The 21032-nt window shown below is 35.9% G+C and overlaps 1 protein-coding gene across 1 annotated transcript in view; it reads left to right on the top strand.

Moving 5' to 3' along the window:
• Positions 1-21032, top strand: part of LRBA (LPS responsive beige-like anchor protein) — a 522692-nt gene that overhangs the window by 340043 nt on the left and 161617 nt on the right. The window contains exons 41-42 of the mRNA XM_037058420.1: positions 17388-17505; positions 19536-19638. Coding sequence (XP_036914315.1) covers positions 17388-17505; positions 19536-19638 — 221 coding nt within the window. The remainder of the gene's footprint in view (positions 1-17387; positions 17506-19535; positions 19639-21032) is intronic.

A 21032-nucleotide genomic window follows, 5' to 3' on the forward strand; every position in this document is an offset into this window, starting at 1 on the left:
AAAAATAAAATATCTGGGAATAAATCTAACCAAGGAGGTTAAAGACCTGTATGCAGAAAATTACACAACACTGAAGACAGAAATCAAGGAAGACACAAACAAATGGAGACGTATACCGTGTTCATGGATTGGAAGAATTAACATCATCAAAATGTCCATACTACCCAAAACAATTTACAGATTCAATGCAATACCTATTAAAGTACCAATGGCATATTTCACAGACATAGAACAAGCACTTCAAAAATTTATATGGAACCATAAAAGACCCCGAATAGCAGCTGCAATGTTAAGAATGAAATAATCTTTAGTCTTCCTTCCCGCTCGGTGTAGATAGTTTGACTGGATTCGCACTGCAGGTTGAGCCCCGCTGCCGTCATTGCTGACATGCGCCTCCCTCTCCCAGATTGCACCGCCCTGCTGAGGGTGTTCGTCCAGTGCAGTTGTGCTTTTGAATATTTTTTTTCTTTTTTGGAGGAATCTTTGTCTCAGTGTTTAATTTCTTGTTATTTACCTTAATGTGGGTCTCCTTTCATTCATTGTCATGGACAGCAGGTAGACCCTTCACATTTTGCGATTTGTGACCTTCAGTTCTGAATTTTTTTCCTTCTCTCTGCTTTGAAATGTTGCATATTCTGGATTTATCTTTAACTTCTGTGTATTTTATTTCGTGTATCTGCTTCTTTTTTTTTACCTCCCTATTTGTGGCATTTTTCTCAACTTCATCTTTTAGTATTTTCTCTGAAGTTGTTATGTTTTAAGTTAAAACTTTAATTGTTTTAACTTACGTTCTTTTGTTTCTCTTTGTTCTTTGTTCTTTTTTGTGGGGGGGGCCGGAGATAACATGTTCTATGTTAATATGGCTGTAAGATCTTCTGTTAGGAATTTTTTTAAGTTTCATTCTGTTCTTTGTATTTCTCCCTTAGAGTTCATTGTTTTCTGTTTGTTTGGTCTTTGTCATGTTGGACCCTCTCCTCAAACTGCACGGCTGTCACCTCCAGCCCTTTCAAACCTATTGGAAAGCCAGTGTGTTTCTTGGGCCTTTTCTGTATTGTTAGCAGCCTGTGAGCCCTGCTGTTTGTTCACAGATCCAGGCAAGTATCAGCATCTAAATCCTTTTTTTGGTGGGGGGAGGAGGAGAGGAGATCATTCAGTTTCTCCAAATAAGAATTTTTTGTAACCTATATGAATGTCTAACTACTGTGCTGTATATCAGCAACTAATTCGAAATAGTGTTGCATGCAAACCATGCAAACCATTTCGTAATTTTAACGAAATCTTCCTTTTACCTGTCTGAGGGCTGTGTGCTCTGTGTGTTGGGGATGGGAGGTGTAGGGACAGAGAGACTGCTGGTAGTCTGAGAGCAAGTGGGGAGGAGTGGGGAGCACCTTGACTTTCTCTTTTCCATTTTCTTGCAGCCATGAACCTATCCCTATTTCCCACTGTGTCTGGGGTCCCAGGTTTATCAGCAAGTGAATCTTGGGTTTCCCATGGGCAAGGAGACAGGAGAGAAAGCGTTAACTGGTTGAGAGGGAGATTTGGAGTGCAGCTGGTCTGTAGACTAGAATCTGTCTTCCTCATTTGATGAATTCATTTTCTGTGTTTCTTCGTACCTTTGAGGGCTGAGAACCTTAGGAGATCTGCAAAGTGAGTTAGGTGACTTCTTATCAGAGTCCTTTTGTGGACTAGGTTGTGACTCATTCCTTTTGCTAAATTAATGACCACAGGTTTGTATCTTTATGGCTTCTTTGATGCTGTCTTCTTTGAAAATTACTTTTGTTATTTGGATTGGTGCCTTTTTATTCCTTTCTATTGATTTTATTGAGTTTTAGGTTAATAAATATGAAGGCATTTGCCTGCAAGTAACTAAAATGCCTCACTAAAAGTATTTTATAGAAATAGGAGTTGTAGTTCTCACCTAACAGGTAGTTACTGCTGTGGTTCAGTTGTTCAGTCATGCTCCGTGATTTGAATCTCGTTTTGTTTCTCTTGCTGAGTCTGCAGATTAGTGAGTCAACTCTGGACTCTGTTGAATTTACTACCTAGGCAATTTTGTCCTGTAAGTAGCTGTCTAGGTAGCCAGCCAACCTCCCTCCCTCCATCAGTGTTTACTTCTTTCTTCTAATAGCAGGAAAAGTGGGAAGAGAAAAGAGGTCAGAAATTTGAGAGGAACAAAATAAAGCTTATTTGAAGATAAAAAGATACATGCTTGTAAGGGATTTTTGTTATCTGCAACCTTAACATAATATAGTTTGTACACTTTTATTGAGACTGAAATACCAGATACTTAGATGATGTCATAGGAAAAGAGAAGTCACATATAGGTAAATGTTGAGCAGTTAATTGGTGGTTTGCAAAACATATGAAATGTTTTTATCAAAATACTACTGAATCTTGCTTGGTTTTTCAAGCCCGTGCCATACTATTTTGGTGACATTGTACTAAAAGGAGGAACAGAAACACCAGCTAAGGTGAACCTGCATTTCCTCATTCTCATGGTCGAGGTCTGCGGTCAGTGTGAGTGATGACCTAATCGGAATCAGAGGCAGGGCGGCCGTTTATCCAGGACACAGCCCATTCTCACACACACCGTCACTGAGGCTGAATTATTTGCTATCTCAGTGGGCATTATAGATTGAACTTGAATCTCTGATAAATGGTCATCAAAGTAATGAATCTTTGGGACTATGAAAAGAAGAACATAACTGAAAAATATGAAACCAAAATGTGTTCTATTAGAAGAAGAGGAAGAAAGCTGGCGTGCATCATCTGCTGCCTGGGAACAGCATGAAGTGTTACTTTGTTCAGCTCTTCAGATACATGGACTATTAAAAATTCCTTCTGAGGCTCTTTTTATAACTGATATGTTACATAAAAATATTAAATGTAAAAATTGGGTATAAGTCTATTTTCCGTAGTACAGATTTTATATCTATTTAAAAAAGAAATGTGCCCATAATAGAACTGGAGTGTATATTAAGACAGTATATTAAGGGGATCTTGAACTTTCTGAATAAATATCAAGATATATGCAGGCCATGCTTTACTTAGAATCTTTGCGTTATTAACTTCTCTAAAAATGAATGTTTCTGTCAGTTTTGGGGTTGAGATGGGAAGAAGCTATGAGGACTTTTGGCCTTGGATGATTAGAATTCAGAATTTTTATATGATTCAGCCACTGTTGGGGCAGAATATTTTGAGCTAACTAGGAATGGAACCAATATTTGTAGCATTGATTCAAGGAGACTAATTGCTGTGTAGAGATTGTGTTTTGAAATACAACACGTTTGTAGGCTGAAGGGACACGACCATCTGCCCTTAGCCTAAGAACAAGACTTAAGCAGCATTTTTTGCTTATAATGCTGCTTACTGTACTCCATTAGTGAAATAGAAGCCCTTAATAAGTATTAATAAATATGCAGAATACCTGAGCTGTGCTTTTGAGTTGATTTACTTTTTCCACTGAGTAGAGCATCGTGAGATCAATGTTTATCTGCATTGGTCTTGAGTTAGTCCTTAGAAATTTTTGGATTCAGATCAACCTGAGCATGCCCACCCCTCCCTTCATGTTTATTGAGGCAAAATTATGTTGAAGTAAACAGGGGCAGGTGCCTGGGGATTACTTTCTGTGGGGGAAAGTGTGCAGAGTGGGGAGGGTAATCCTTTGCCTTAGTGTGAAGTGGTGTCAAGAAGGAAGAGAGTACGGATTGTTAGTGACCCTGCGGTAAGGTCAAAGCAACCTCTGCTACTTCTCTCCGGCCCCAACCGTCCCACTTTAGGCCCGAGTAGAAAAAGTGCTCACTGGCAACTGCTCTGCCCTACCTGGGGCAACAAATACTACTCCGTAGTTGTCTTAACAAGGCTCAAAGCAACCCTGAAGAGGAATCATCCGATCTACAAGAACATCAGCTGTCTGCTGGAACAACCCTGGACTCCTCTCTAAAGGAAGACAACAAAATCCAAACAGAGTATCTGTGTGCTCGTAATGTTCAATATACAAAAGTGACTAGATGTGCCAAGAAGCAGGCAAATGTGATTCTAGGAGAAAAATCACTAACAAGCAGGAGTCGCAGAAATGTTAAGAGATTTTGGAATTTAAAAAACTATTATGTTTGTGTGTTTGTATGTGTGTGTGTGTTTACACATATGGATTGATGGATACGCTCCATTGCAGAACATGGAATTTAATTTCTCTCTACCCACTTTCCTCCAAGAGTGTGCTAGACTTATAGCTTCTGAAGAATAGAGTAAGGGAAGCAAATAATAGTAACTTCCCAGTGGAAAAACCTGGCCAATGTTACTTTAGCCATGTGGTGAATGTTACCATTGGCAGTGATGTTCCTTTGGTGTGTAACTCCCGCCTGTGACGTGAGTGAAGAGGCACTTCGCCTCCAGGATATTCCTCATGGAAACCCCTAACACTGCTCTGGTCATGGGGGAAGCAACAGACAAACCCAGATCAGGAACAGTTTCCAGAAACTGTTCCTGGCCAGCGCTCTCCAAGATGCTTTAAGTTATGAAAAGCAAGGCAAGACTGCGAAACTGTCCCACAGCAGAGGGGACTGAGGGGCCATTGTTATTGGATCATGGAACAAAAAGAGGACATGAATGGAGAGATTTGTGAAATCCAAATAAAATCAAGCATTTACTTAATGGCAAATAAAATGAATGAAGCAAATAAAAAACTAATGTGGAACAATACTATTATAAATATATTTGACATTTAATGAAAAACATGAGCCCAATAAGGGAACCTATAGAGAACCTCTGTACAAAAAATGGAAAGTGTAAAAAAACCCAGTCAAATGGAAGTTTTAGACTGAAACTTACAATATTTAAATGGAAAACTTTACTAGATGGGCTTAACAGTTAGTAGGCATTGCAAAAGAAAAGATCAGTTGAAAATAAAGACAGGGCAATGGAAACTCTCGGAAGAAGGAGCAGAAAGGAAAGAGTCACCTCATACCCAGTGCGCAGAGCACGAGACAGCTGTGAGAGAATGTCAAATGCTCCGACATACATAGAGTGGAAATATCAGAAGAAAATGTCTGATATTTTTTCTGGAAAAATACCAGAAAAATTATTTAAAATAGTTGTTAATTTCTTATAAGACTGACTGTTTATAGTAAACACAAGTACACATTATGGGCTCTGGCTGGTGTGGCTCAGTCAATTGAGTGGTGGCCTGACGACCAAAAGGTCTGGTTCGATTCCCAGTCAAGGCACGTGCCTGGGTTGTGGGCTCGGTGCCCAGGTGGAAGCATGAGAGAGGCAACCAATTGCTCTTTCTATCCTTCTCTTTCTCCTTTCCCTTCTTCCTAAAAAATAAATAAAATCTTGAAAAGAAAACCTTTAGAAAAAAGAATATATTGTGGAATAACCTCAGTGGGAATGACAATAACTCAAAATCCAGGAAGAAATGGTACAAAGGATGGGAGGGGAATGAAAAGGGAATATACTGTTCTAGGATTCTTACATTATATGTCAAAGAAGTACATCATTTGAAGTGCATCTGTTGTAAGAAATATAAATAACCACTAAAAATGCAAAACAGTGGTATAGGAGATAAAATGGAATACTAAAATCGACTCAATCCAAAAGAAGATTGAAAGAAGAAAAAATAAAGAATTAGAGAACAAATAAGACCACTTGTTGGTGCATGTTGGTTTTCAGCTCCCCTTTCTCTGCCAGGTCCCCAGTGCATGACTAGGAAAGACTGTCATCTGCATCGTAAGTGACAGATAGAAAGCAGGAGTAGAGCTGTTAAAATGGAAGGGAGTTGTTGTCTTATTTTCAAAGACGTAGAGAAGGAAAGCAGGCTGGTCCTAGGTGAGGAAGATCTCTAAGAATCTATAGAAACAATTTTGGAAACTTTAAAGAGAAAAAGTTACACAGATTAAACTCTGAAAATAAGAAAAGGAAAGAACGATCAGGTGACTTTTATCCTCAATGATGGAAAACAAAAACTGCTATGAAAAAACAGTCAAAAAACTTAGAAAATAATGACACATCTCCTGTCTTTTGGATTTTAGTGTTTTTCTGCATACATACATGAGTAGTTTTCTTATAAGTATAATCAGGTCAGTGGTCTTCTTTCCTTTCATGTGCACGACTTCCCTGTTGCCTTGGTTCCTTCCTGTTCCTCCTCACTCCCATGTCCGTTCCAGATCCTCTTCTCTCATACTTAACTGATGTGTTACTGGTCTAGTATGTATCCTTTCATATTGTTGTTCATTTTCATAGGAACCCAAGTGTTCTTTGGGCATTTCTCATTGATTTACAAAAATGAAATCCTTGTATATATACTTTTATATATACTTCTTGGTATGTTGCTTTTCTCACTCTGCTATATATTGATGGTGGCTGTCCGGCCAAGTCAGCTGAAGTGGCTTTTGTTCATTCTTTTCTGGGACCAGAGAAGACAGATATATCACAATTTTTTGACCATTTTCATAATAACATGCATTGGCATTTACAGTCTTGTTTTCTGTTTTTGTTTTTGTCACTATGAAAAATGTGACTATTTTAATTTTTAATAAATAATAGAAAGTTTCTTTCCAAAGGGGTTTTACATTTCATGTTTTTATCAGCAATGTACACTTTTCTTTCCATTTCTGACAGCAAAATATATTATAGCTCTTTTAACTTTTGCTAGTCTGTTGCATATAAAATGTTCCTCATTTTATTCATTACTACTAATAAATTTGAGCACTTAGGAATGCTAAATGTTTGAATTTCTATAAAAATTCCTTTTTAAATTCTGTTTTCTTATGAATTTATAAATGTATCTTTTGTGTTGTGTAACCCTTTGCCTATCATGAAGTACTTTTTCAAAATCTGTCTTTTGTCATTTGAATTTATTAAACATACCTTTGCTATTAATTACTTTTATATACTTATCAAGTTATCAGTATAGACATTTTTAATAAATTCTGATTTTCAGCTCTGGTTTAAAGGAGTTTTTGGCTTCTCGATTACATACATAGTCATGGGAAGAACAATAGAGAGCCAGCTATATTCAAGCCACTGTACATGCAGGTGATTTACCTACCTATTTCTCATACTAGCACACTGAACTCTGAGTATTGGTTTTGCGCGGAACACCTGACACCTAAAAACAGGAAAAGAAATACGAAATACCACATTGTGCTATAGTCATGATGTTCTTAAAATTCATTTATTTATATCAGTGTTCCATCTGTATAATGTCTGAGGTGGGACATGCCCCCTTACTGGTCTGTTTTCATGCTTACTCTTTCATCTAAACTTTGAATAGTTTTGTGAAGCTTTTCAAAAGCCTCATTAGCATTCTGAATGCAAATACTTTAAATTTGTATTAAGATTTTATGGTAAATTTGTATTTTAACTATATTAATCTTTTTTATTAGAAGCATTTTTTTGTTTCAGGTGGTACCTTTTTAGTTTCCTTAGTATTTTACATTTTTTTGTCCTATACCTGCTCACTGCTTTTCTTGTTAAAATTTTTCCTATGTGTTCAAGGTTTTTCTTGTTAATATTTTTCCCAATGTTCATATCTAAGTACCAATTGCTGAAGCAAAGCATGTATTGTTATTATATTATATTTTTATTTTTATCATTTTAATTAGAGTGTTTTGGATGTACTAGAAGTTTCATCCCTTCCTTTTCAGCATTTATACCAGGCTTTTAATTTTACTGTATTTATTATAAATGTTGCCATTTGGTGATTTTCCTGACCTACACTTAGTGCTTAGGTTCCAGTCACTATTTACTAGCCATATATATATGTATGTGTGTGTGTGTATCTATATGTGTGTGTATAGATTTAATTTTCAAAACAAGCATATAAGATGGATACTCTTATTTAGATTAGACTTTAGATGCTTAGCCTTAGGCTTTCAGTAAAAACCCACATGTAATTTTTTCCATTTCTTATTTCACTAGCATTTTTTTCTTCAAAAATGCTTCCCGAATTTGACCAAATGCCCTTTTCATATTTATTAAATAAATATATAATAATTCCCTTTTATTTTGTGGATGTAATGGTTATGTTGTGGATTTTCTGACTTAACCCCACTTGCGTTCCAAGAAAATCTCCTCCTTGGTAAATATTATTTTTATATGACATTGCTAGATTTTATGTACAATGTATTATTTAGAAGTTCTGTATCTTTACTCAGTGATGACATTTCTCATCAAGTTTCCTTTTTTAGAGTCTGAAGTTTTCAGTATTAAAGTGGTTCTGACTTCATAAATAATTTATGGAGCTTCCTCTTTTTCCCCCCCTTGGCCTAGATTTTTTCCCTTAATTTAAGGGTAGATAAAGGTTAGCTGTGAACCTGTTCTGTGAAAAATTACATTGCCTCAATGGTAGAAACGCCTCCAAATATACTACCAGGCAAATAATCTCAGAGATGACAGAACAGAACTCACAGATTACATCAAGATTCTCAAATCACATGATTTACTAAATCAATTTGAAGCACACAATGAAAAAAGGGAAGTGAGATAAACTAAGTTAATGTATTTAGGATAGAATAACGCCAGCAGGCAGAGCAGTTAAATCCTGTTCGTACGACATTTACGTGTTCTCTCTGTCTCTGCTTCACCAGTCTTTCCTGTGGATACTATCATGAGTGCTGGCCTTGGGGTTGAACAGGGGGTGCACAGGTGGACAGTGCTGCAGGCCAGTGAAAGCACTTGCTCTGTATTGAAGAGTTAGAGTTGCAGCAGCAAGTACCGCTGACCACAGCTGCTGCCTGCTGAATAGTCACTGCAAGCTAACAGTTTATTCTGCCACAAGTTCGCAGATGCTGGCAGAAGAGAGGAGACTCCTGGGTCAGAGACAAAGACCTTTCTTACAGCACAACAGACCAGATGAGCATCCTCGTAGTGCCTGTTCCTGTTGACCCCGTTTCATGAGGTCACTAGGAAGGGTACTATGGACAGAACTCTGTCCCTTCCCACCTCGGATTCGTATGTTGAAACTCTAACAGCCACTGTGATTGTATATGGAGATAGGGTCTTTAAGAGATAATTAAGATTTAACGAGGTCATAAGGTGGGCACCCTGATCGAATCAGACTTTGTTCTTAGGAGAAGAGGAAGAAAAATCTTCCTGTCTCCACCGTGTGAGAATACTGAGAAGGCAGAGATCTACAGGCCAGGAAGAGAGCTCTTCTCAGGAACCAAATCCGCCGGCATCTTGGCCTTGGCCTTCCCAGCCTCCAGGACTGGGAGAAACACATTTCTGTGGTTTAAGCCACCCACCCTGGGCTACTGTGCCTGCAGTCAGAGCAGACTAAGACCAGAGACCCAGGCAGATACTGGGCCTCCCGGATGAGCCATCTCGGTCTTCGGGAACCCGAACGTGTGCCCTGGGCAGTAAAGTCTGGCCTTTGCCCCAAAGGGTATCATTATCTTTATCACACTAGACAATAAACAGACCTGCCCTTTGCTCTAAAGGAGACAGTATCTATCTCTTCCAAGGCTGTTCTCTATACAAACATCCATTTATTTCTGTTCTCTGCTATATTTGAAGAACAAAAGCACATTTCTTGAAGATACATGAAGGTATTCCCTTTATTTAGTTTAAATTGTTTACTCACAAAGAGATAAGTAGTCTAGCTACAGGCTGATATTACTCTAACTTGAAGCTTTGATTCATATATCTAGGGAGAATTTTTACTACCAATCTGAGACCGAGTTCATAAAGTGAGAATTGGCATTGAAAAGAAAGACAGTTTTTGTTCATTGATTTTGAAAGTATATATTATAGAATATTCCAGTGTATTTAAAATTAGATAGTTTTCATTAGTGCTGACTTCAGTTTCACTCTTTGTTAAGGAAGAAAGCTCAGCAGCTATAGAGTCATTGTGTGGAATAACAAGCAAACATTCTTTATATCTCGACTTCTGTAACAGGGACATGTTGTTGTTACAAGTTCTGGAGAAGTAACTAGGAATATTTCCAATCAAAAGCAGAAAGATTATGAAGTATAATTTATATTACTGTTTTTCCTGTAACATAGCTGTAAGGAAAAATTAAATATAAATGTTTTGGAAGAAAAACAATTTGAAGATTTTAAGCATAAAAATCACAGAAGTGATTTTGAGGATATAAAGTTAGAACAGTGGTAAACCATTTTGGGGAAAAATAGCTAAATAAGGAAATGTCATAGCTTTTCTTGAATTTTAGGAGCATTTAATTTTAAATACACATACATACACACATATATACTGTTTTTTAATATTAAAAATAGCTACCCAAAATAGTTAGAGATTAACACATAAATTTATAATGTTTATGTTTAACTTACCATATTAATAAAATGAAAGAGTATTGGTGTAATGATTATCTTCTTAAGGCATTTTTTGAATTAGGCAAAAATTTTTACTGAATAAAGGTGTAATAAAAAACTTGCTTAGGCACCGGACTGTCTTTTAATACTTTAAAATATTCACCCTGGCTAGTGTGGCTCAGTAGATTGAGCACTGGCCTGTGAACCAAGGGTCGCCAGTTTGATTCTGAGTCAGGGCTCATGCCTCGGTTGTGGGCCAGGTCCCCAGTAGGAGGCATGTAAGAGGCAACCACACATTGATGGTTCTCTTTCTTCCTTACCCTCTATCTAAAAATATGTACATACATACATACATACATATATACATACACACATAAATACATAAATACCGATTTTTTTCCTACAGATAGGTGATTTCTTTATCTCATACTAAAATGAGATAGATTTTTACACTTCATTTATGATCAAATTGACATTGTGACTTTATTCAGTTTGTATCTTAAAAGTTACCTCCAAACCCAAATATCTTTATTTTAATTTAGGTATTTTTGTAAGCTCATTCTACTCTTTTTTTGTTGTTGTTGACATTTTAATATCTGGCTTTTTATTTCATGTAGTGCTATGAAAAATAAAGTAAGAAACAGTCATGTTCCTTAATATTGTTCCTTAAGAACACAGATTCCAGACTACAGATGTAGTTTAAGTTAAAAAAAAAAAACTGAATTAAATATTGTAGGCTGATGGATAAACCCCTTTGTTCTGCTTCTTCATTACCACATTTGCCTTTTGACTCATTAGAATACATATTAAATGTTAGTTCAATAAGAGATGGCTTTTATGGTACATCATTTAGCATGCAAATTATTTTTAAGCTGAAGAATAGTGAAAGTAAAACAGAACCAACTAAATATTCTGAATTATTTACAGGCCAGGGGCTTAAAGGTGCATCACTCCTGCACAAATATTAAATTATGAAATGGGAATTTCAGTTTGCCATAAATCTGTCTGCCACAGCAGGTTAAAGTAAAATAGTTTTGCCCATCTAAAGCAACATCAATTTGCCAGTCAGTGCTTCATGTATCAAAAGAGCGTTCTGTGAAAATATCAATATCATTGGTTAATATAAATGAAATTAATTTTTAAAGCTGGGCTAAAGGTTGACATCTGAAAAATTGCATTACTTTGCAGAAGAGAAATTTCTGTCTTCTAGTGAAATTTCAGGTCATGAGGGCAAGTAATTTTCACAATCTTCAATGGGAGCCAGTGAAATATGAACTTCATTGTCACCTAGCCCCAAAGCGATAAGATAAAATGAGCTGATACATCATTTGCTGTGGTTTTATCATCTCCCTCAGTAATTGGAAGAGAAAACATAAGAGTGTGTGCGTTTGTATGCCCCCCACTTGTCCCTCCCAGCTGCCCCATCGTCCACACCCAGGCTAAAGCCATTTTAGCCCAATCAATACAGAGGTCACATAGCATTTTATTTATATATTTTTAATTTTTCATACTGACTAAACTGCCAAGGAGAACATTAGAGTAATGAATATGTTTAATTGAATTTGTCACCCCTGAAAATGCTAGGGAGAATACTGTACTGCATCATAGTAGAAGCAAGCAGCAGGAGGAAATTTACTATGGAGGTGGAAATAAATAAATAACTCATAATTAATTCAGAAGTTCATTTCCTTTTGTATTTGTAACTTTCATATTTTACCGTTTTTCAAAATATGGGGGCTCAGCATGTGTATATGGATATATGTTTAATAACAAAATTACCATGTTATAGTTTCTGTCAGAGTGAACTGGATGTCATTTTAAAATTCAAAACAGAGCTTTAAGTTTTACTTTGAGAATGTATCATTGAAAACGTAAAAGTACAAGCTGTGATTGGGGATGAAGTAATTCCTCACGCCAAGCAGAGTTTAGTGTTACTGCAGTAATTTACGTGCTGCGCGTTGCTGCACGTTTCAGAGGCAGCTGTGCGCAGAAAGACCCGAAGACCGTGTTAGTGGTAGCGTGGTGCGATTTTAAAGTTATTTTCACCTGGTTTGTAAAAACCGTAATTATTATAAATAAGAAATTTGCACATGTGTTTAGTGGTGAGTTGATATTAAAATATTTTTCAGTTTGTGTTTTTATTTTAAATACTTACTGTTTTATACAAGGATTGTATTAAGGTGTAATCTTTTTAATTAATCTATAATTATGCTCCATAAAATGGGATGTGAATATTTTCTACACTTTCCTGACACTGGTGTTATTGCTTGGTGGCATAATGACTTTATATTTTATATACTAAGTTTAAAACATTTTTCTTGATGTTAGATATATCCTTAGTCTGGAAGTAGTTGCATCGCAAAATTTAAGTTCTATTGTTGATGTATATTACTTGATTTGACTTTTGTTATCAGATTCTTCAGAAGTCAACATGGAATTATCAGAAAGAGTAAAACCTCTCCAAAAATTGGCTAATATTTGGAACTAGAGTATGCAATGCTAGCTTTAAAATTAAAAATAGTATTTTAAAAATATATAGATTCCCAAAATATTTCTTATTTTTAAGGTAAAACATTATTACTTTTTAAATTCCCTTCCAGAAAGAATTTTAAAATATTCTAAAGTTATTGAAGGTAGTTTTTTTTTAAAAAACCTTTATTTACTTAAAACAAATATTATTTTAATTTCAGAGACTATTTTAAATCTACTCTTAAAAAATGCCTATTCAATAAATAAGACTTTCATGCAGTTGGACAATAAAGGCATGTTTCTATTTTTGTTCTTTGATGAGGATGAGAAAACAAAGGATAAATTATGGATAAATTCATAAACTTTTCAAAATGAATGGCTAAAGGAAAACTAAAAAATGCTTTACTTTCAAGCCAATAAATGCAACAGGGTGAAGAAATTTTCATGTGTATTCATAGTATACTATTTGAAAGGTAGGAAAAGGAAATGTTTATATTATTTAGGGAAAATAATTTTTACAGATAAAAATTATAAAGAAGATATGGTAGCTATTTTTAATATTAAAAAACAGTATATATGTGTATTTAAAATTAAATACTTTAATCTCTAATTCTCTCACCTCAACATTTAACTAATAAATCATCTTGCTGAAACAAATTATTAAAAAGTGAGAGTTGAATTTTCTACTAATAATACTACAAACAATATTAAAACAAGGTGGTGAACATTCAAAGCTAGTGCTGTGGGCTTAAGCTTTCAAGCTCTTCTAGACTTCGGGTCATAACTGCAGAGCCATGGTAATGATACGGTTTCCATAGCAACTGATTCATTGGAGGGCTAGACCTCTGTCTAGGGTGCTGTCAGTGTATGTAGAGTTTCAGTGAACAGAAAGTCCCAAAGAAGGGTCTGCTTGCACCTAATCCAGTTTTAATTGAACTCTAGAGACTTTGAAGTGAAGCCTCGGACCAGGAATACACTATTCCAATAAGAAATAAACCTCTTGCTTAGCGAGACCGCAGCTGCTTTTCAGCACTGACACCTTTTCCTAATGAACACTTTAACGAAATGTTATTGTATCCATTTCAGCTAGTGATTCTGTTAGTTAAGAAATTCTTCGTTTCTATTTGAAACCCTAGCTATCTTCACCATATATATATAGGTTTTCATTTTTTTTAAGTCAGGGTAGTCTCATGTAAGATTTTAATTTTTGATCCCTTTGGCAATTTTAAGTGGTTTTCTGTCCGTCCCTTCTATTTCTCTTTCTTTGAGTTTTAAAACATGACCAGACCCATTTACATTTAACTTTGGAAGTATAATGTCTTATAGTCAGTCTGACACTCTTTATGTCAGATTTGAAAACAATACAGAAAATGCTGGATGCTATTTATGAGTGTGTATGTACTGATAGTATAAAAACTTACCATGGGCACCATAAGCCTCAGAACAAGGATAGCGGTCAGATCTGACAAAGGAGGAAAATGGGATTGGGAGGGTTTTACATGGGAGTTCGAAACTGCTTCATTAGTTTTTTTAAATGTGTGCAGTATGACGAAATGTTAGGGTTTTGTAAGGTTCAGTAGTGGGTACTTGGGGCTTATGTCATTTTCTGTAATTTCGAATGTGTTTGACTTTTGGTAATAAATCTCAAGTAGATGTAATAACTGTACTAAAGGAATGGGATATAAATAGAATTTTCAGATTAATTAGAGAATTATTTTAGTACATTAAAAATGAACACAGCAATTATCAGTAGACTTGTTTCTTGTTTAAAAATCGGTGTACTTTAAAATATAATTAAATGTTCCATTGTAGGACCATGCTCTTGCGATGATTGACATCACCATCATTAGCAACAGGTCTATCACACAGCTCTGCAGTCCGAAAAGGTGGCTTTTCAGACCAGTGTGTGATGTTCTCAACATATCAGAGGGGGTCCTTTGTTTCTTTTGATTTTCTTCTTTATTCTACAACCCAAGTGCAAGTAAATAAATGTAGTTGATTGTTATTTTTAATTTCTGATGAGTTGAGTTCTAGTTTAACAAGCATTGAAACTTTTTTTTTAGAAATGTGACAATGTGCTGTATATATAAGTTATGAACTTTTGGGTTAGAAAACCTGGGAGTGGGCCAGCCTCTGCCACTATCTTCCCTTTATATTAAGGGTTTATATTAAGTATTTAATTTGGTCTTGGTTTCCCTACTAGTAGTTGGCTATATCAGAGTGTAAGTGTTACAGCACATATATTGGGTTCTCTACCGTTCGAAAACCAGGGTGGCAAACCCAAAAGCCAGTGGAAACCAGGGAGCTAGGTAATCAGTACATGGGTGAACCATGAGGCTGCCAAAATGAGAGTGCATGTCAGTTTTCACCAGGTGGCCTCTAACGCTACATCTGACAGATACTTCAGTTTTTCCTGAGAAACCAAACATCTGAATTATATGTGAATATCCATTTTCTCATATACTTTGAACTACTTGAAATTTTATTAAATATCATATGGCCCAAACAGAATAAATATGGGCCATGTATGAAGTTTAAGCTACCATTCATTGATTGACTTAATCTTTTAAAAACATCTACTGTGTGTCAGACATTGTTCTAGAAAGTGGACATAGAGCGTATTCAAAGTCTTGCTGTAGCAGGACTTAGTGTCTAGTATTCTAGTGCCAAATAGAGGCAATAGGTAAGAAAGGAGGTATGAGATTATATAATAATTCAGGTAGGTAATCATAAGTGTTATGATGGAAATCGGATAAGTTTGGGGTAGGATGGGGTGGCAGTGGGGTGTAGACCCTGTGACTTCTCTGAAGAGGTGACATTGGAGCAGCATTCTAAATGTGGCCATGAATCAGCCTGGTGCAGATTTGGGAGGAGAACATTCACTCCAAGCAGAGGAGAAAACAAGAATGAAGACCCTGAGGGTGAATGAGTTGGGCTCTGGAGAGAGTCTCAGATGTAAAGCTTTTGTAAATGATTATAAAGAGCTTCTGAGTTTATTGTGCATGTAATGCAGAGCCACTGGCTTGCATTAAATACACGAGTGATCTGATACCTGCTTTATTTATATTTTTAAAGTTTTCTGCAACTCCTCTGGTGGTCATAGACTCTAGAGGTAAAAAACAGAAGGAGAGAGAGCAGTGGGGCGGGGGGCACTGCACTCTGGAGGGTGGGCCCCGCTTGTCACGGGAAGAGAGGGGAGTGCATGTTACCTCTGGTTTGGGAAAGATCTCACTTGAGATAAACCTTGTGAGGAACATGCATATTTTTGTCATTTCTTTTGATCTTTCATACACAGGTATTGGTTGTATGAAAGAATTAGTAAGATTTCTCTCTCACCAGTTTTGAAACTAAAAGTGTGATTACTTGTGGGGTCCTGTGAATTTTCGTTGTTTCCCCAGGACACGGAGCCTTAGAGTTTTATTCATCTTTATTTCTAGATCCTGTGGTGACTGCAATAGAATCATTTCTGTAGAAAAATCTAAATATTGATTAGGTACTCAGTGAATTAAGTTAAAGAGTTGCTCTTCCTGCCCCCTCCCCCCAGAAACTTCAGTTTGCATGGAAGAATATAGATGTGTTTGCATTTAAGGTCTAGAAAATGGAAATGGGTAAAGAAGATAAAGTTTTGTAGGATAAATTCTTACTATTCATTATTTTCATTCTCTACTTATCCCATATTTCTCCCAACAATGCAGTATCATAATCACGTTTTTTATTTGTACTTTTTTTGTAGTAGTTACTTTTGAGAGCCAGACCTTAAATGTTTAATTTGCTCTTATAGATTTTCACCAAGTTTTGCCACCAAATGCTTTTCATTTTATTTATTAATATTGCATGAAATACTGGTGTGAAGAAATTCCACATCTGGCTTTTCTCAACACCTTCATAATTAAGCTTTTTGAAAAACAAAACTTGAATAACAAAGCAACAAAGTGGCTTAGGACTAAAGACAGGATTACTTTTCCTTGGCAAAGCCTTCTGCGCGCCTGCGTCTGTCACACAGGATGACACGCATTGTAACAAGTTACTCTGACGACCTCCTACTCCACAGAGAGATTGTGCTGAGTTCATTTGCAGGTTTGTCTTTGGCCTCCTTGACAAAATGATACTTAACCTCTTCTGCAGTCGGTCTCTGTGCTTTCTGAACAAGTGACTGCGGCCACGGTAGTGCCCTTAAAAGGGTGATTTTTTAAAAAGTTATGGACTTAAGTATTTTTTTCAAGTATGTAAAAAGTAAGTCTGGGTTCATCAAAATCATATATGAAACTGAACTGTATATGTGATCTATAAGCATGTAGGAAATTCTTTTCAGGAGTTCCTTCCTTTTAAGGTTTTATCTAAAATTTTCCATAATATGACTCAAAAAATCAGTCACTAAATAATGCAGTATATATTTCCTGAGAAAGAAATCATATCACTGCTTTAACAGTCCCCTAAATATATTTATAAGTAGCTGTTTTATAATTTTACTCTGCTTCCTTTCCATAAGTTTCAATCTGGTTTTTTTAGTCTCCTTTCAAATGAAGAACTATTCATTTAATTCTTGGAAATTATTTTCCTTAATAGAGCCTTTTCTGTTTCACTTGGAAGGGGGTGAAAGTTCTGCTGTGACTCACTTGGGTTACTGTTTTCTTCCCCAGATCTTGGCATACACAGAAGGGCTTCATGGAAAATGGCTGTTCACAGAGATACGATCAATCTTTTCTCGTCGTTATCTTTTGCAAAATACAGCCCTGGAGATCTTTATGGCAAACAGAGGTAACGTGTTGCAGAAGTCTGTTGTTACAAAGCTAACCTCCATCTCTTCGAGATTTCATTTTTGAATACACCATATTGTTTTCATTTAGGCAGTTTTTTTGTAGCCCAACCCCTGCCCTACTGACCTCTTTTCTGACCCACATGCATCTTCGCGGCCTTCCCCCCTTGGTCATTCTGAGAATTATTTGTAGTAGTTTTATTTTCCTAGCCCTGTAACAAATTAGTTCAAGGATTTATGAATATGGGGAGTAGCTAAGCATTTAATCCATTTTGGAATTTTGATGTACTCAGTGTTGCTCTGATGCTTAAATCCTGGAAGGTGGCTGTATTTGGAGAGGGGAGAAGGGTAATCAGATGATTCATACATTTATTTAATTTTTTATCTGATCTGTTGCCATTTATACAGGGACCATCAGAAAATGGTCCTGAATGGTCCTGGTTGTTTCTTATTACATCATTCTCGAAAGAACTAAAATTCAATTTGTGGGTTTAGACTAGAACTTGGTGCAATTCATTGAGACAAGAGGGAGACACAAGGTGGACGTGAAGGAAATGCCCTGATCAGTGTGAGTGGAGGCGCACGGGGAGACTGTAAAACTTAGTGCCTTATCGCAAACACTCCTTGTACCAAAGTCGGTTGGAGGGTTTTTTTTAATTTTCTCTTTCTATAGCCTGCAAGTTGCCATTCTTAAAAAAAAATCTACACAAAATAACACAGTTCGTGCACACCTTTTTTTTCCTTAATGAAATCATGTGTCTTTAGGGGATACAGGTAAAGATGTTTATCCCTTTCCTGTTTGGTCTCTTCTCCTGCACATGCCTTTTTCTTAGTGTAAACATTATTCTTCCAGGCAAATATTCACGTGAATGTTTCACATTTTAGCCTAGTCTGCATTCTTGCTGTCCCAGAGGGCTTTCAAACTTGTAATATTTATTGCTTATTCATTCTCATTCGTTCTTCTTCTTTGAGATTTCTTATGCATCCTCGCTTTTGTATGTGTGCTTTCTGTTGCCTTTTCCTCATGATCTAGGCCATTTGCCATGGTCTGTGATCATTTTTCTTTTGTTTTTTTAATTTTTCCCTGTATTCAGTGTAATAATGGGTACATAAGGAAGGCTTATTAAAAAGCCATGTTGGGTACATATATATGGCGCCCTAAATGTGTTTTCGTGAATGATCGTGTACTTTTTACCTGAAGTAATGCCAGTGTTTGAAGGCTAGGAGAGTACTCGTAGCTTACATATGATTCTGATACTGAAATGAATATAGTTAAAGTCCTAAGGCTGACCAAAATAATATATTCTAAATTCTCTCTCATGATTTTATGATTGTTATCTTCATATTTTTAAGGACACAAATTTATAGGTGTCTCTAATATATTATCATATATATACGCTAAATGTTTATATATATATATTGGTGTATGTTTCTTCATATTCTCAAAATGTGTACTTATGTAAATAGATATGATTAGAAAGCTTTAAATTTAATTACAGAGGAATTATTAAGAACAGAGGAAAAATTTTCCTTTAGGTCACATATTATTTTGGATTATATAAACATAAAAGTATAAACACATAAACATTATAAAGAGAATGTTTGTAAAACTGTTCATCATTGAAAATAAATATAGCTGATAGTTTAGTAGCTGTATCTGTAGTCTTTTTGGTGTTAGATTATTAACTATATAAAGTTAAAATTTTAAATAGTTTTTATAGAAATTAATAGATAACATAGTTATTTGCCAAAATCCAATTTTGTGAATTCAACTTGTAGCTAGATAATCTCAGCTTCATGTCACACTAACACAACAGCTGATGTTATAATTTTGACAGAACTTAGAGAAGGAACTGTCTGTGGTATAGGAATTTGTAAGCGAAATGAATATTACCTCTGATATATTAATACTAGAACTTGACTACACTAGTAAAAACAACGTGCTAATAATTGTATTAATAAACACCTAAACTAAGAATAAGGAGAAGGGAAATTATATTGTGTTCTAATTTTTTAAAATTACTTTTCATAGTGGCTGTAATGTTCAACTTCCCAGACCCTGCAGTAGTAAAAAAAGTGGTGAACTACCTACCTCGCGTTGGTGTTGGAACGTGTTTTGGACTGCCTCAAACCAGGTACTGTTTTATATGAGAACAATATGGAAAATAATCTGTATTGATATGTGTTCTTGTTTTAAAATGCTTGAGCTTCTGTTTTATGTTTCATAGTAAGTGATTATTGGTGTATTATTTTGAGTCAACTTTTGTCTGAAGAAACTAGAGAAAGAGCAGTAAATGTAAACCAAAGTGAGCCAAAAAAAGATAATAATAAGCATAAAGGCATAATATCAATGAAAAAGTAAGCAAACACAATAAAGAAAAAATAATGTAATGAAAAGTTATTTTTCTCTAAAGATTAATAAGCATATATATAGCCCTGGCTGGTTTGGCTTAGTGGTTTGAGTGTCGGCCTGTGAACCAAAGGGTCACCGGTTCAGTTCCCAGTCAGGGCACATGGTTGGGTTATGGGCCAGGACCCCATTAGGGGACTCTCAAAAGGCAACCACACATTGATGTTTCTCTCTCTTTCTCCCTCCCTTCCCCTCTCCCTAAAAATAAGTAAATGAAATCTTTAAAAAATAATGAAAATAAAAAATAAACATATATACAAAATCCATAAATAAAAAGAAAGAAAATACAAATTACCAGTAGCAAGAATGAAAGAGGGGATATCACTATTCTTTTCTTTCATAGCAGGTACCAATTCATCATTAATACATTTTTAACTAATTTAAGGAATGGTAAGACTGAACCAGTGGGATTTTTCTGTTGATTGCTTGAAACATATTAGCTATAGCAATTCAGTTTACTTTTTGCCTACCTAATTTTGTATTGATTTGAGTTGCTTTGCTTAGCATTTATTCCAAAAATTATTAGGTTTGTGAATGCACTTGAAATAGAATGAACAAACAACAGGATGTCAATCATCCTGGGCCCGGAGGACATTCCAAGGTAATACCCTCCTCTCGGCAGTCCTTGGTTCCCCTCCGAGTCCACCTTTCCCCGGGCTGCACGAGTGTCCGCTCCATGTGGGAGCTGACTTTCTCCAGAGCAAGTGGTCTGAAAGAATGAGGCAGAAGTCCCAGTGTCTTCTCTGTGACCGACCTTTGTGAGTTGTGTGCCATCTTGTCTACTACATAGTACTTGTTACAAGCGACTCCTTAAAGGCAGCCCAGGCTTCAGGAGAGAGGAATTGAACTTCACCTTTTGAAGAGAAAGTATCAAAGAATTTGTGGGCTTATTTTAAACCACCACAGATCACAACTTTTATGGAAACAAGTCACAAAAAGTGGCCCTTCCGGATTATAGGCAATAGTCGCTTTTCAACATAAATCAGGGCTTTGATTAGATAATTGTGTAATTTAATGGAAACTTTCAGAGTTCAGAAGGAAGCAACTCAGAATTGTATGGTAGATTTTCATATCTTAATAATAAACATCTTTTTTCTACTGATTATCTCTTTATTATAA

Source organism: Sturnira hondurensis, unplaced genomic scaffold (genome assembly GCF_014824575.4).
Source record: "Sturnira hondurensis isolate 20B ecotype Veracruz unplaced genomic scaffold, ASM1482457v3 Scaffold0010128, whole genome shotgun sequence".
NCBI classification, from domain to species: Eukaryota; Metazoa; Chordata; class Mammalia; order Chiroptera; family Phyllostomidae; genus Sturnira; species Sturnira hondurensis.